Source organism: Panulirus ornatus, chromosome 50 (genome assembly GCF_036320965.1).
Source record: "Panulirus ornatus isolate Po-2019 chromosome 50, ASM3632096v1, whole genome shotgun sequence".
Classification (NCBI taxonomy): domain Eukaryota; kingdom Metazoa; phylum Arthropoda; class Malacostraca; order Decapoda; family Palinuridae; genus Panulirus; species Panulirus ornatus.
Window position 1 is genome coordinate 9,757,727 of NC_092273.1, and position 17,522 is coordinate 9,775,248.

The 17,522-nt window shown below is 34.7% G+C and overlaps 1 protein-coding gene across 1 annotated transcript; it reads left to right on the top strand.

The window, feature by feature from the left end:
* The first annotated feature begins 354 nt into the window (after positions 1 to 354).
* Positions 355 to 9,363, top strand: LOC139764582 (COMM domain-containing protein 3). Its single transcript, XM_071691387.1, has 4 exons — positions 355 to 581; positions 1,783 to 1,896; positions 3,374 to 3,501; positions 4,396 to 9,363. Exons 1-4 carry the CDS (start codon positions 419 to 421, stop codon positions 4,570 to 4,572), a joined length of 582 nt encoding a protein of 193 aa, XP_071547488.1. The 5' UTR covers positions 355 to 418; the 3' UTR covers positions 4,573 to 9,363.
* Positions 9,364 to 17,522: the final 8,159 nt, after the last annotated feature.

A 17,522-nucleotide genomic window follows, 5' to 3' on the forward strand; every position in this document is an offset into this window, starting at 1 on the left:
ATCTATTGCCAGGCAGAACGACTACTCTAATAGTACCTCACTGATGTTTCTACTCATCTACAGTGATAGGTTTTATTACATTGATATAATTTAATACTAGCTGTCCCAGTGTCTTAAAAACTTTACTCGAGGGATTAAAAATGGCTCGGAAAAAATATTGTAAACAAAGCTGTGTCCGATTTCATTAACGCTACTCATATTGAGAATAAACATATCATTACATTTCCCTTTAACTTTCATAACTATATTCAAATTACACTTTCTATAAAAGCTGTTACTTATATAAATACTTTCCGGACTGTACACGGAGTATCCAAACAGTAATCAAATTGCATGTCATTTTGGTTCCCATCCGAAGGTTCGGACAAAAATTGTACGCCTCCTTTGGATATAACAAACACAGCTTGGTTATCATCTGATGGATTTGTCTCACGAAATTTCATCTGCCTTGCGACTGCTCGGTGATAGTTCGAAGACCGAGTATGCCATTTACCAAGAAGTTCTTCGGAAAGTTAGCGAAGACCTTCAGAAAGGCTTGAAAACCGGGGCCTCGACCCCAGAGGTTAATGACAGCGACGGTGGTGAGGAAATGACATTGTCAATGTCTCTAGTGTTTGGATAACGGGTCTTTCCATTCTTATTTTACGTCTTTGTGGAATTTTACGTGACAGGAATAAGAGATTATATAAACTCCTTTTCTTTCTGGAGGCTAGGATAAGTAAAAATGGCACCATACTGATTTGTGTGTTCGTAAAGAGGTGAAATTTTAAAATTATTCTCCACTTCTCACAAGCTAAACGTATAGTAAATGTAATTATCAGTAATTTTCTGTTCTACCATGGCTTGGCTGACATATGGACATAATACCATGTCGAAGGTATTAAGTTGTTTGGTACTACTCATAAGTAAAAATATATTCCAGTGCTGTGCCATAATAGAATATGATAAGCATATTTTTCTAAAGTCAAATCCTTCCCAAGCCATGAATTTTCTTTATTTCAGATAATCACAAGTGAACTTCCTCAGGTTGATATTATGAAGTCATACTGGCTTATGAATTATTGCATCCAGAGCAGAATATATTCTTATATCTGTCGAGTACAAAATTTGCATTACCTACTCTAACCTCCTCATCCTTTTCCTCCCATACTCTCAGCCCCCTCTTCACCTGGTCACCAGGTTCACAGTAGCAACTTGGCTTCACCTCTTGCAACATTATAACAATGTAAGCCAGCAGGAAATATTTGTGAGGTAAAAGAAAAAATTATTGCAATAAAGGAGCCACTTGTACTTACCAGGTAATGATTAACGAATGTCCATGCCATCCTCACTTTTCAGTATTTTGCAAAGCTGGACGCATAAATCAGACTTTCACCATAGTGTTTTTTTCCCAGTAGAAAACAGATGTACCTTTGTGTGAATGAATATAGATTTTAGAATACTTAATTTTTCATGCTTTGTATATAAATGTTTCTATAGCAGTTACTACTTCAGTTTGAAAGTTCTGCCATTTATGTGCAGACTATCCAGTGTTAAGAAACATTTTATGTGTACAGAGTTCATGATACACTTCTGAGTACCAGATTTATGAAAAGTTAACTCGATGCTTCCAAATCAGTTCTTCAGAAGGTCTGAACAAGTGCAATTATTCATCTAGTTAAATACTGTTTGACCAGCTGATTAATGCATTATTAACTGCATGCTCAAGCGTATTCCATACCTCTGTTGATACACTGCATGTACCTGTATTTTTTTTTATTAAACTTACAAAATGTCTTTCAGATGTGGTGACCTGCTGTCATGCAGCTTTGGCAACTTTATTCATCGAATCTGTACGTGGAGGTCACAGTGCATCTGTTCTTTCTTCAACTCTGGAGGATTTGAGTTGGCCAGCTGGTAATACAGATTTAACTTGCACGGAATGTTTTTGAGAATTATTATTATCTTTGAAATGAAATATACAGTTTTGTGGCTTTAGCCTTATATAGAGATTTATATGAGTAAACTCACCTTCACCAGTATAAGAATTGTTTTGTTAGGAGTGGAAAATACCACAATATATTGTTTTAGCCTTATTACAACTGTTATAACTTACTTTATAACTTTTATTCTTTAAGAGAGCTGGTTTGGTAGATGCAGAGTGTTACTAGCTATGGCATAGATTAACTGGAATTCAACTATTATGGACTTTTGTTGTAGCTACCCAGTTGAGGGAAATCTCAAAGGGAATGGGCATCAAAGATATAGAATGTTCCTATCATGTATTGGATCATGCCTTCCACACATACTTGATTTATTCTTTGCCTAACAGCTTGTACAACTATATTGTAATGTATCTTAATTAAACTGAACAAATATAATTCCGAGCAAGGTTGTGATTTTAGAGAGTTCTTGGATGCTGGAATTTTTGAGGTAGCACTGCGTACATAATCCCATTCCTTGATAGTCCACCATAGTACCTAGTCTTTAATTCTGAGCATGAAGAGTCTGCTGCTAGTTGATCAAGTCAGGCTCAAAGTTCATACCTCACCTAACGTAATCTTACCATGGGTTAACAGTCATAGTTAAAGCATGCAACTTTATAATAACTCATTCACTCTACAGATTTTTCATGTCATTCTTACTCTGTTTTTGTAAGTCCTACAGTGCTGCTCAGATTGTTTGTTCTTACTTTTTTCTAATTTGTATCAAAGACAATTTGGACTTTTATATCCACATAAAGAAGAAATTGTAAAATATGTTGACTCATTGCTCAACATACAGCATGACTCTGTAACAACCTTCCACACCTAAAAATTTAGTTGCACTTATCCCTGACATCCTTATGTAGTTATATTTCCATTACAGTAACTTACCTTTTAGCTCAACGAAAGAGCATCATTTGCAGACTTTAACTGAGATAACTCTTTCTGTCATAATGGTATCTTCCCTCTACACTCTGATCTTGATTGTTGCATTGTCTAAGAAAAAATAGAAAATAAAATACAAACAACATAGTGCCAGACATTCATGACATTCTTCCACATTTAGTTAGTTATTTTTTCATACAAGCCATAGTTAGGTCACAGACCTTTAGGTCCAACTACCCCTTTCATATAATAGAGTTACATGGGCATTACCAGACTATGCCTCTGTGGTTACTCTTTGAGGGAGACATCGTCTTTAGCAAGGCTGTATTTAATTATCAATGGATGAAAAGAAGTACAGTTTTGTTACGGATATTCTCGCTCCAAAAGAGCTTCTGCAGCCTTGAAGCTGCAGGAGCTCCATAAAAGTGGTTCTGAGATTCTTAATAATAATGCTAAAGTTCAGCTCTATGTTATTACTGGAGAAAGTTTTGTTTGATAAAGATTACATTTAACCTATTTTCCAGAACGTATAAATGAAGTAACACAGGAAATACAATCCAAGTGGCAATTAATACAGTCACATCTTGCATCTCTTGGGACATACCCTCCTCACATAGTTGATGTCGATTGGAAGTTGAACTACCGAGTTAGGGTAAGTTATCTTATGAATATTGATATAGTTTCCTGAAAATATAGAGCTATATCCTTTCAATTTGCCTATCTTTTTTCTTTAGAAAAGAAATAACTTTTTCCAGTGACTTCTTTGGTGTTTTGCCTGTTGGCAGGTTCAGTTTCAATGATTTATTTTTCACCAAACTTTCATTATCTTCAAATTTCTTTTCACTGTACATCTTTAAAAGATGGAGTTTACAGTAATAAACTGTTTCCATCCAAAATATGAATGCTTTAATTTACAATGTGGTTGGCATGCATCACCACAGGTTGCATGCTAGTAACGAAAGGGTAAGAGAGATATGTGGTAATAAAAAGAGTGTGGTTGAGAGAGCAGAGGAGGGTGTGTTGAACTGCTTTGGACAAATGGAGAGAATGAGTGAGGAAAGGTTGACAAAGAAGATGTGTGTGTCAGAGGTGGAGTGAACAAGGAGAAGCGGGAGACCAAATTGGAGGTGGAAGGATGGAGTGAAAAAGATTTTGAGCGATAGGGGCCTGAACATACAGGAGGGCAAGAGGCTGATGGAACGATGTGTTATACCAGGGTCAACGTTCTGTCATTGGACTGAACTAGGACATGCAAAACGTCTGAGGTAAACCATGGAAAGGTCTGTGGGACCTGGATGTGGATAGGGAGCTGTGGTTTCAGTGCATTAAACATGACAGCTAGAAACTGAGTGTAAACGAATGTGGCCTTTCAGTAGAATAAATTGAAAGAAAGTAGTTTTTCTTTTTTAAAGTGACTTTAAGTATGCAGAGGTATAAAGAGAGACTTGTATTTTTCATGTAAAAGGGGGAAAGGGTCATTTGAATAAAGAATGAAATAAACCTGTAACAGATATTTGGTCCATCATTACTGTTTGACTGTTTACAGAGTAGTGATGGGGAAGAGGGTGGTGGAGCTATGTACTTGGTAACACTTCACACAGAAGAGTCTGGAGGAAAGCGAGGAAAAGTCACATTTTCCTGCTCATTGGCCCAACTTACTCATCTTGTCACTCGCCTCAGGCAAGCAACTCGTTGCATTCAGAAATATGCTAATACCAGCTGATTGAGTTGGGCAGTTAGGTTCCAGCATTTAAATGTAATTTTCTTACTTGCTCAGAATCAACCAGTCATGGTGCTAGGATTTTTTGCCTTTTGCTTTGTATTCATGTTTTCCATCAAGTATTTATGACATCTTATCACTAACAAGGTTTTTGGTTGGAGCTTTGTAAAGAATGATTAGAACTGTGTACCATTATAATCAATACACATCATTATGCAGCAATCATGATAATAAGTTTGTTATTTATTCTTGAGTGTAACAGTACTGCCAAATCTTGACTTTAGTATATGGTTTCAAGATAGGTCATTATTCTTTACTGACACTGTAATGTTAAATAGAAATATTTTTTTTTTTGTATGCGATCTTAGGGACCTGCATTTTGTACTCTTTGAGACATGGATTTCAGTTTAGGGACCTGCATTTTGTACTCTTTGAGACATGGATTTCCGTTAAGTCGTAACTAATCTTAAGGGGCTGAATTTTATACTCTGAGGCATGACTTCAGTTGATTAATTAGTGAAAGGTGCTTTGCCTTATTGGTGTTTATGCCAGCTAGAATTACTTTCAGATGAGGGATAAATACAGAACAAATTATATATTACTTGATTTTACGAACAGATAACAGGAAAGACACAGGTCAGACATTTTGGAGTACTTGTAGCAGTCCCATAGATGTTAAAATCAACCAATCCTTTGTATGGACATTAGGATTGATATCTTGTAGTTGATACAATCTTTTTCCAATCATTTTTAGAGGAAATAGGCGATATTATGTTCTTATCATCTGCATTTCTCTCTTACATAGTGCATAAGAAAAATTACTGATTTTTTTTTAATTCTGTAAATAACTTTATGTATTTGACACTGCTAATCTTCTAAAGCTCGTAAGTTAATCTTCTGTAATGGAGATGGGTATAGATTATCATAAAGAATCATAAGACAGGTTATTGTTATAAGATAATGATAATACTTTCTTCTGATTGAATGCGCTGAAACCAAATTTCTACCTTAAGGTGCCTAAGTCACGTAACATCATGTGGACAGCCATAAAAGGATGTAGGTTTTCTTATCTGGAAAAGACACTGTCCCAGTCTGCAGCCAGCTCTGCTGAAAACAAAGAAATAAATCACTTAAAAAAGTGGCCTTTTGCTAGCTCTCACATATTTCAATTTTAAGTAAGAGTGATATGCTGTTATCTCTTATTATTAGATGCCTCTCTTTTCAAAACCAGTGACTTTTTTCACTTTGAATAAGGTATTGAGGAACAGCAAGGAAACACACAAAATACTTACAAAGAAATCTAAACAGAAAAAGTCTCATGAAATCCATAAATAATCATATGAACAAATAATGATAACATCTGAACTATAAACTAAGGGTATTTTAAGATGTAAGGTTGTTGAAACTTGCTTTCAAGAATTCAGAGTTTAAGTTAAAGCTTCTCTTGGACCACATCTTTCTTAACATAAGTGCATGTTTTACAGCACAGCAATTTGAGATATATAGAGCCTTCCACAGCTCATGAATGCATAGTTTAAGCAACTGTTCTCACCAAAAATAATGTTGGTGAAAGAATTAATAGATTTCATATGAATCCAAAGTTTGGATCAGTGAGTGTGACACATATGGAGATACTTTTTTCATACATGCTCGCCATTTCCCATGTGAACAACATAGCGTCAAGATCAGATGACAGAGCCTTAGAGGAGAGAATCCTCCCTTAGCTCCTTTCTCAGTTCTTTCTTTGGAAAATAAAACAGGAAGGGAGGATTTCCAGCCACCCACTTCTGCCCCTCTTAGTTGCCTTGTACGACACACAGGGAATACACAGGCAGTAATCTATCTTCCCTATCCCCAAGGATATAAGGAGAAATTTAAACTGAAGATATTGAAATATTGGGGGTGCTGAAAGGTTCTCAGGAAAAATTGAAGAGAGAATGAAACTATGTTTAGTGGTACCACATTTTCTTGCAGTAGCCAGTCTCATGGCCATATTTGGTGGATATGGTCCCTAACATGCTAGAATACTTAGGTTCATGTTCAGTATTAAAATAATTTTTTTTGCTGTAAAGTGGAAATAACATCATCCATCTAAGAAGCACTATCTAAATAAGTTCAGAGTGATAGATTGAATGCATATTTAATTAAAGTAACCCTGTCATTGCTGACTACATACATATACTTACGATAAAGGAAGTGCAGTCTGTAAATGTAAACATTTTCATTTTTCCTACCCACTCCTGAATACACCACTGCTTTCTAGAGGGACATATAGATAGCTTATCCCATCTGCAGCTCTAACCTCAGATACCTATTATCTTATTTGTAGCTGAAGGTGGCAACAAGCATACCAGCGGCAAATGATTCCACAATGGCCATGAAAGACTAGATTGATTTTTCATGATTAATGTCTTCTCATCACTTAGTATTACTCCATAAGCTCATGCATCTTTTAACTTTTTCGTAATTCATTTATTTTTGTCTATACGTGAGTAAATAGGGTCAGGTGCATGAAACTCAAATGGCTCTACAAGGGCAAGGAAAGGCCAGTTAGGCTTTTTATGTAATTTTTATCATGTGATATTACTTTACTGAATTGTTATTTTTTTAATGCTTCAAAGTTTGCTACTTTTCATCTATACATGGGAGATGGTAGACACTCATTTTACTGTATATTTTTGAAGTGTTAAAGAAAGGGAATTACTTTATAGAAACGGTCTCTGGTGTGGAAATAAATGAGTGAAAAGAGTAAATATTTTATGAGTATTTTTTGATGCAGTTGGTATCAAAGCGTGAGAAGAAAAATTACAGCCGATTAATGTTGGGAATAAGAAATGTCCAGTATGTTAGTTATGCCTTTCTTATATTACTGTATGTGAATACAGGATCTAATCAAGGAGTAGATGTAACAGTTATCACGCGCAATGCAATAAATATTTATCACTGTGATATTTGTGATATGACTTTACTGTCATACAAGGTACTCGCTCACTTGGAAGTAGTCAGTGCTGTAATATAAAATGTTTTATCTTCACAAGTGCCAAATTGTATGCTGATCATATATGAACAGGGTAATATATTTTTTACTATTTTTCTGTGTCTAGAAAGAGAGAGAGAATGCACATATCATGTTAGGCAAGACTGGTCAGAGTTGTTTTATCCATCTGAGAAAGGGAGTTGTAATCCCCAGATTAAATAAAAGTCCATAATTTATACTTAATTGAAAATTATATCAGTACTTTAGTTGTTTCAGAAGCCATAGATGTTCAGAAAATTGTCTTCTCCACCTTAAAGTTATTGCCAAGGCTTGAATTCCATATGATGTAAGAACCTAGATTTTATATAGTTGTTTTATATATTTGTTGTTGATAAAGGAGAGGTGGTATGGATCCCATAATGGCTGTAGTGCAAATTCAGTTGGGGATCTGGTTTAGGTTTTAGTTGATGTACAGATAGCTAATAGTATAGGATGATATGGCTCAATTATTCAAAGTTATCAATGTCTTGCTTTCAGGATATTATAGGGAATTTGCAGGACAGCCCACTAAACCGGTACCATAGCTGTTGACTTGCCAGATGATTTTAATCGGTCTGTCTATATCTCTTACACCCTTTCCCATCCAGGAACTCTCAAGAGGGTGTCCATGGCAAAACTGTAAATCAAACTAGTGAGCATTTAAAGTAGCCACTTTCACACTAGTGCTGTAAAATCACAAATGGCCTCTTTGTAGAAAGCTTTGTTTTTACAATTACAGTGACCATAGCTTTATTGTCTTGTATCTTACCTTTCTGAAATATGGTGAAGGTAATTTATTGTATACTTTTGGGATTGTAAGCACTAGACTGTATGGGATTGAATATGTTTTGCAGTAATTTTAAATCTAAGATCTCACAGACAGTTTATTAGAGGTTTGTTCTTCCTTTGTCATTTGGCTTGTCATTAGCTTGGAGGTAAAGTTAAGATATCTTGAAGGGTTTTTATGCTCAGTTTTGGGGTATTGATAGTACTAGAGCTCATGACTTGCCTGTCACATCAATGAGGACAATTCTTGAGCAAGCATTTAAACTGACTGTGCTTCCAATATGACACCTCAAGGTCTAACAAAGATTATTCATATCAGAAGTGAAGTTGTGGAGAACATGGAGTGAATGTTGAATGTCTGGATTGAAGAACAAATTCACCATAACATGCCAGTAACTAGTATAACATGTTTTCACATAAAACCAATAACATTTTAAACCGTACTTTGTATTTAGATACCGAGATTGATGATGTACCAGATTGTACTTCATGTCTCTTGCCATTTTGTTCATATTTCTGTGTGCAAATTGAGAAATCTTCCCCCCCCCCAAAAAAAAAATGTAAACGCTTTTATCTCGATGAATCCAGTGGTAAAATGTGTAGCTTTAGATAGTTGTATGTTCGCCATTTCCCACATAGGTAGTACCAGGAACAAACAAAGAATGGCCTCTTTTGTTTATATTTACTTTTTGGTTTTCATGTATAATGCACTGAAATCAGAGTTCTTATCCACAACCAAGACCTTTTTGCTTCAGTGCCTCATATGCCCTGGTTCAACTCACTGATAGCATGTTGCCCCATGCATGCTGCATTGCTCCTATTTGCTCTATTCCTTGCATGCCCAACACCCTCCTGCATGGTCAGGCCTTGAAAACTCAAAGCATCTTTCTTTTTACACATTTACATGTGTATGTGTGCTACTAGTTACAAGGACATACATAAAAAAGAATAAATAATATAAAAGGAAAAAAGAAGAATAAAGTATGAGTTATGAGGCTGTATCCTTGTTACCTTATAGATACGAATTAAGCTACCAAATGTTTATATTAAAATACTGGTAATATTTGTTTTTATACATTGACAACACTGGTATATTAATAGGAAAGCATCAGCTCATTTTGCTGTTCAAATATATAGCTGCCTACATCCTGGAAGTTATTTTCATATTATCTTTAGGACATTAATTTATCATATCATCACCTACATTTTTTTCAGTTCAGTTAAAGTATTTTTCCTTTTCACTGTAAAGTAGTCCACTAAAATTCACCTAATTTTTACTTTGATTATTATGCAAACTTTTTATGATAAGGCATTTTTAAGCATCGCATATCTAAATCATAATGTCATCACATGATGAATTTACTGATACCAAAGAATTCTTATCTAATCAGTTTTTCTCTGAATACATTAAGTAATGAATATTTGTTTTCTCTTGGTGGTATGCAGATGATGACGTTTTTCAAGAACTGTTCACCAAAAAGGATTCATTGTGCATAGTTGTTTAGCTGGTCAGAATTACTAAGGTACATTTTATACCAAAGGTATTAATATAGGAAAAGGTTACTGATATAAAACATTTCACATAGAAACACAATGACATTTTAAAGAAAAATTTATATTTTCATGCTTGATCGCTGTTTCCTGCATTCATGAGGTAGCACCAGGAACAGAAGAGAGGCTTCAGCCATTTACATACATTCTCAAGCTATCATGCTTAATGCACTGAAACCACAGCTCTCTATCCAACACCATGCCCCACAGACCTTTCCATGATTTACCCTGGATGTTTCACATGCCCTGATTCAGTCCTCTGACAGCATGTTGACCCCAGTATACCAAATCTTTCCAGTTCACTTTATCCTGTGTCAGTCTTTCACCCTCATGCATGTTCAGGCCCCCATCGCCCTTGAGTTTTGTTTCACTCAGAGCTAGAAAATCTACGTTTCTTTCCTCAAACATACACCTATCTTTCCTCTCTTCTCATATTGGTTACAGCCACACACAACCACCCCAGTCTGAGCCTTTGAGGAAGATGAGCACTCCCTGCTTGGCTCCTTCTGTTCCTCCTGAGGGGATGGGAGTTTCCAGCTCCTCACTCCTGCCCATTTTAGTCACCTATGACCCCATGGATATTAAATGTGAGTGATGAAATGTTTACATGCACTTGATCCTTGCACAGTTTAAAGACACACAAATAAAACCTCAAGAAATATACAGGTCAAAAATACCAGTAAGAACCTTACTACATAAATCTATGAAAAATGTAATCACTTATTCTCCTTTAATGGAGTGCAGTCTCTTCTTATATGTCTCTTGAATATTTTTTCAACACACTTCTTTTTTCTGGATTGTGAGGTTTGGCATGAAATAAAGTTTTTGGTTGTTGCGTTGATGCTAATATGAATGTTTACATTTTAGCAAGCCTTGCCAAAACATTTTTTTTAAGTGATTTTTCTTGTACAAATGCTGTTATTTGTGAAGCATTAACTGTAAATCTTGTGTGGATCTACATTTCATCTACCACTATGCAAAGTTGAGTACCATGACCAATGCCCATTCAGCATATGTAAATCCATAGCTGACATTAAATGTGAAAAAAATTTCAGGGATTGTACAAATTATATAAACCACTCTTTTCCATTTGATTTTTGCATCTAAATCCAGTGTATATAATGTAAATTCTAATTCCTGTTCAAGAGAGATCTAGAACTTTTATCGTTGTAAACTATATAAAATTTATGAAACTGTAGTCAGGCAATTCTGATTAAACAGTGTTCTTGATCTACAAGATTTTGCACACAATTAATTTAGAAGCTCCAACCTTTCCAGCAGTTTTGGATGAAGTAGTTTTGTTAGTGTTGCTACAGAGGTTACTCTCTGAGCTCTACTTCAAGCCATCTTTTATGAAAAGCATGGCATATTGTTTCTACACGATTTAAAATAATGTGGCCATAAAACTCAAGTACAACATTTTGTTGTTGAAATACATAAAGGATTTCAACAAGTGTTGCTGTGATAAATCCTATTTTGTGTGTAAATGGATATTTCTGCCTCACTTAACAAATTAGGGTGTGCACAAAGTGAAAAACTGAGAAGCACTTGCATTAGTGAGGAAGCCCATGCCCACATTAGCACAGTTTACATAATTATGTGTGTGTGTGTGTGTGTGACTGGGCTAAGAGATTATGAATTTGATCCACCCTTTGTAAATGAGAATGAATATAAAGGTACTTGATAAGTACAGGTAGATAACAAAAATCAAGAATATACTTGAGACCTGTTAAGCAATGAGCATTTTTGCACCTTAATCATATGAAGTAATCTAAAGGAACACTCTTGATTTTAAGATAAATGAACATATTGCCTGGAGATCAGCCTACTGTCAAAACTCCTGGCTGTGGTACCACTATGCAAGATGGCCTCATCATCATATTTGTCTAATGCCTATAGAGGAAAATGCAGTCAACTGGAACCTACCACCTTGTCAACTAATGATGTGGAAATGTTCTTTCTCATTTATTTTCTAATATCATTATTATTATTATAAGGAATTAAAGATGTTTTCCCTTAATAGTTAGAAAAAAGGTAAAGGGATCCTAAACTGCTCCTGTATCTAATTCTGCTTTCCATGAAGTAATTTACAGCTCTTTTAATAAAGTCTTGAAGTTGACAATTGGATATGTAGCAGATAAATGGTCTTTATCTTCTTCCACTACGAGCCATATAGTCCAGTCTGTGTAAGGCACAGTAAGAGTGGAGGTTTAACATGTCTTCTGATACTCTTTCTCATTATGAGGAATTCTTGTTTACAATTAATTGTGCGAGTACTTAGTCGCACTGTATTTTGCTAGACAAGTTGGCAATGCTTTCTCTACTACGAGACATTCTAGTAGTGGTCAAAAGTAAAAAGCAAGAAAGTTAAATACTGGTATATCTTTTTATACTCAAAAGTACTGTTAAGGCATTGTCACTCATTTACTCTGATTTTATATCATATGGAATATTCTTGTATGTGTTGAGTATTACTTTACAGTCTATTTTTTTAATGTTCCAATCCACTTCTCTCACCGAGTTATAATACTGCAGCTAAAGTTACCATTTTCAGTTAGTGATTGCAGTAAAGAATAAAGATTACTAGACATTAAAGGTTTCTGATCTGTCGCTTGATTTTCTTGAGATTACTTATCACATAAAAGTAGATGTAATAAGAAATATTTTCACAAAATTGTTCTCAAATTTTTTATTCAATGAAAGGTAATGTAATTCTAGTCATATCTTCCCATGCATTGTACAGATCAACAGGAAATGCATTACGGCTGGAAAAGAATGTATAATGATTGTCATACATCAAGGATTTTGGAAACATTTGGAAGAAATAAAGTGTGTTGGTAAAAATCTGTAATTTTATTGTCAACTCTAATTTCCTGCAAATTATTAGTATGTTTAAGTGAGGTTTGCCAACAAAAACTCAATGGAAGAAGTAGAGAAGGACAGAAATTAAGATGTGTCTTTTTTTGGACCCCCGCTTCACCCAGCATGCTCTTTGAATTTAGCTTCGATTATGCTTCAGCATACATTTGACATATGTACTACAAATTCTATTTCCACACTTAAAGACCATATTCTTTATTTTTCTCTCCACCTTCATTAATATACATTACCTCGCTTGCTGAGGCAACACACTTTCATTCTATATTTGTTTTACCATTTAATCTATTATCTAAAAACCTCTTCAACATATGGAACAGGGTACTACGCAAAAATTCCTCCAAACACCTAAGATCCTTGCCTATTTCTGTAGATCCTTCCATTGTAACACCACTCTCACATAGCTATTCACTCACTATCCTTTGTACCCATTTTTACAGAGACAGACCTCTTAATTTCAACTCCTCATCCATTTGCTTCATGTTTCTTCCACCCTTATCACCTAATTTTCCTCTTATGAGCAAATCCCTGTAAATCCCTCTAGTAGCAGTCAACATTTACTTCTCCAAAAATTTCTCAATTGCTTGCACTTGAAGATATTGTATGTAAGAGAAAGGTCTGTTTTTTTTACTCTAAACAAATCTCATCGCACTTAATGACCTTCATATTTTCAACGTGGTTACTTTCTTTAGAGGTTTAACAATCTATTTGTTATTCAATATTCTTTCTCTTCCCTCCCAACTCCAAGGGAGACCAGCCAAATGCAACCACCCGTATAGTAAGTTCAAAGAGAATTTCACATGATGATAGAGACAAACTATTTTTTTTTTTTTTTTTTGGTTGGCTCCTCACTTCTTCCATGTACGATACTCAATGAAATGCAGGCAAGTCTAACAATCTGATTACTTGTAGGAAACTTTTACCTTGTAAGTGCACCCTAACCTTGCACTTAATGTATGACTGTATATTAAATCATCTGCATACATCTACCTTGCTGGTAAATTAGTAAATCTATACAGTGAACTAAACTTCTCATGTTGAATTTGTGGGGGGAAAAAATATAATCTGAGCAAAATAGCAATGCTCCCATCTATTCTCAGCCTGCATTCATTGGGTAAGGCATTACTCCCACTATTTCAGGTCACTAATGTTGTGAAAATCAACACTTCCTTGTGGAAAATTACTTGGCTGGTATAGAATTAGTAACGGAGTTAAGGAATTAAGTACTTTAGGAGAGTTATATCAAATACGTATTGAGGATTACGACGACTAAATGTCAGCTCCATTACTGCATACAGCAATACTGCAATTAAACAATCTAAACAGTCTGTTTTATTTAGGGTTGCTTAAGGCATTAATGGTGTATAAGACACTCAGCCCACATTTATATAGTTAGGGAAATCTATGTAAATGTTTCAACAAGCAATAACCATATGAGTACTAAACGATTTAATCCTGGGATCAATAATTAAAGAATCAAGTACACCTTAATGTCTTATTAGAACAATTATTACAGTTCCCCAAGCAACTCTTGCTTGTACATCCATGTATAAGCTAAACATATTTCCCAGTGAGTTTATGCATTAATTTTTCATTAGTGAACATGTAGTACTTGTATACATTGCTTACAGAGTATATCAGACAATGAATTATAATTTGTAAATGGTAGATGGTACCTTCATTTACGGTAAAACTCTTTACTGGAATGAATATTACTTTTTTTGAAAATCCGTCATATGTAAAACAGTTGAGAAAACTAGAAAACAAAAGAATTACAATTGCAATTACACTTTCGTGTTTAATTCCGTGTGTATTAAAGATTATATGCATTATACATAACAGCTAAAAGTGGATGCGAGATGACGCCACTTATTTGTTCATATATATATATATATATATATATATATATATATATATATATATATATATATATATATATATTGCAGTTAAAGCCCGAAATCAGTCAGAGCTACCAGTTGAAGTCAGTTCTGACTGATTTCGGTTAATAACTACAACATATATAAAAAAAATCTTTACTTAAACTGCATCATGTCTAACGAGCAATTTAGCTCGTTGACTTCGAAATAAGGCTCATACATTCGTCCCTTTAAATGTATTTATCATCATCAACTTCACCTCTAATTCTACGTCGTGGTTCGGAAAGGATCATCAATATATTAAAGCGAAACATGGACTTCCACACGTATGTAAAACAGTTTCTAACCTTGTAAGTTTGTACAGTTGTTCTTAGCTAACTGATATATCAAGTTACACTGTATACATAATATTCTTCAACTGCATCTGTAAGCATCTTAAGCTGAAATAATCTTATACATAAATTTTCATACTACATCTAACCCACCCACCTCCTCTACGACTCTGTCCTTCCTTCTTTGTACTTTCAATTGTATTAATAATAAATCTCAATTGTATCATGCCATACGTCGTGCATGACCTTACCGTAAGTCTTATACCATGCATTCTCGACATGCTGGCCGGCAAAATGGTTTACAGATAAAGTAAATGACAGAAGTTTCAACGACAGTACGTCTGCCATTAGGCCAGCACTCACAAGACATCCGCTTACGTTAATACAATTAACCTCCATACAACAGATCTATTTCCTTAATCACAAAATTACTATATTTGATAACTTCACGAGGACCTATATCAATGCGTTTAGGTTGGGATACACCATATAATTACTGAAATTAGGTTGGGATACATCGGGAACCCTCATATAATTATTGAAATTAAAGAGAACTTATTAATCAATACAGTTATCGACCGAAGAATTGCCAAAGATTTAATCTGTCAATTCATGAACAAGTTCAACCCGAATAAAGGCGAATACTATGACGAATTCCGCAGTTAATGAAATACAATCGTGCCACCTTTTTATTCGTCTTTAGGTAAAAATTGTCAATGTTACTTTAACATAACGTTAACATCAAGTGGACAAAATTACCCCATTAAAAAAAGTGACTATCATATAGTTGCAAGCTTCATTCCAAAGCTAAATAATCACACCTTAATAAAATCCTATGAGACTTGTACCACCATTAAGGACAAAAACAACAATCAACAAAACTCTCATCATAATTGGTTAACCTTAACAATAAGACAAGCCAATTGGAGCCAGCCTATCGTCAACATGACTACCAAGGTCACTTAAATGGTTCAACAGAAATACAAGATAAACTCGAGGAAAAATATTAGTTCCCGAGGTGGGATAACCAAGTGAATTAAGTAAGTCAATATCCAATTCAAAGTGTTCTGTATTTGTCAAACTGTCCAAACAGAAAGTTACAAAGAGGAAAAAGAAAAAGAAAAAAAATGCATGAATACGACGAAGTTAAAGTGATGTAAATTGAAAAAAAAAAAGTCATAATACAATTACGAAGTTTAATTATACGTGGGAGGGCAAAATAAAAAAAAAATACATGAATACGAAGTTTAAATAATGTAAATTGAAAAAAAAATCATAATACAATTACGAAGTTTAATTATACGTGGGAAGGCAAAATCTGAAATTTAGGACGGCTCTTTTAAGTTTCATAGTTATTTCCACGAAGGAGAATTGCTTCCAGCAAACATAAGAATGTGACATACAACTGCTTCTAGGACATTCAGTTACATTACATGACTATGTCTCAATAGACAAGAAATAATATGGAAAATTAGGAATGGTGACCGCCAAATAGCGTCTCACAAAAACGAGCAATCATTATTATAACTTCTAGGGTTAGTAAACTACCCTACATAGATTTACAATATAAAACAGAAATCCAACTTATATTAAAAGTCCCGTTACTCATGGGTGCAAAAATGTTAAATATGGCAAACCTCAATGTCTTGGATCATTTGATGTGAAAAAAGAAATAATGTTACTCAGTGGTTTAAAGTTACTGGCTTACATCTTCAGTAGTTACAGCACCATCAAGTTCAACCTCACACCACAATATGGCTCTCGCCTTTCCATTTGAGTGAGAGTTTATGATACGTATTAGACAAGTATATATTTAGTACTTACCTAAATATCCACTTGAGAGCAACATCCTAATGCACATAAATTTAGAACAATTTTCTTTATTCGTTCAAACCGATTGAGTTATCCGATTCACTTTGAAGGTCTTACACCAAGTACACTTGTATTCAAATTACTTTCCAGTGTGCATTATCAAATTGGAGAACAATCTTTGGGTGATTACCAAACACTCGCACATCAGTTATGCACATGTAAATACAGAAATATGTAACTACAGATGTATGAAATCATGTATATGAAATAATTTTCTTACCAGAGATTTGAACTCTAGTGTCTCTCAACCACCTGACGTAAACACACTGACGCCACTGATTTTCCCTCACCAAAAGCGACAGACTGTCTAGTTAAGAAATGTAACTCCCAATCATTTACATCATTTACAAAGAGATGCCAAAATTCGACTATAGCGTCATCTATTGCTGGTCTGGTGTATTGAAGAGAACGCTGTAGGTAGCCCATACCTTTCTATCATCGTATCTGTGGCATGAAAACCAATGAAAGTATTTTAGTGATTAAAAGCGTCTTTAATTTAGCTTAAACTCTCTTCATTATCATGTAGAAAGATGCAATAGACACATCTGTATGTACATATTCGTAGTACGGTGGGAGGAAATATAACTTAGATACCATAATTGAGCTACAGAAAGGAAAAGGCGATGCCAAGGATCCATTTTT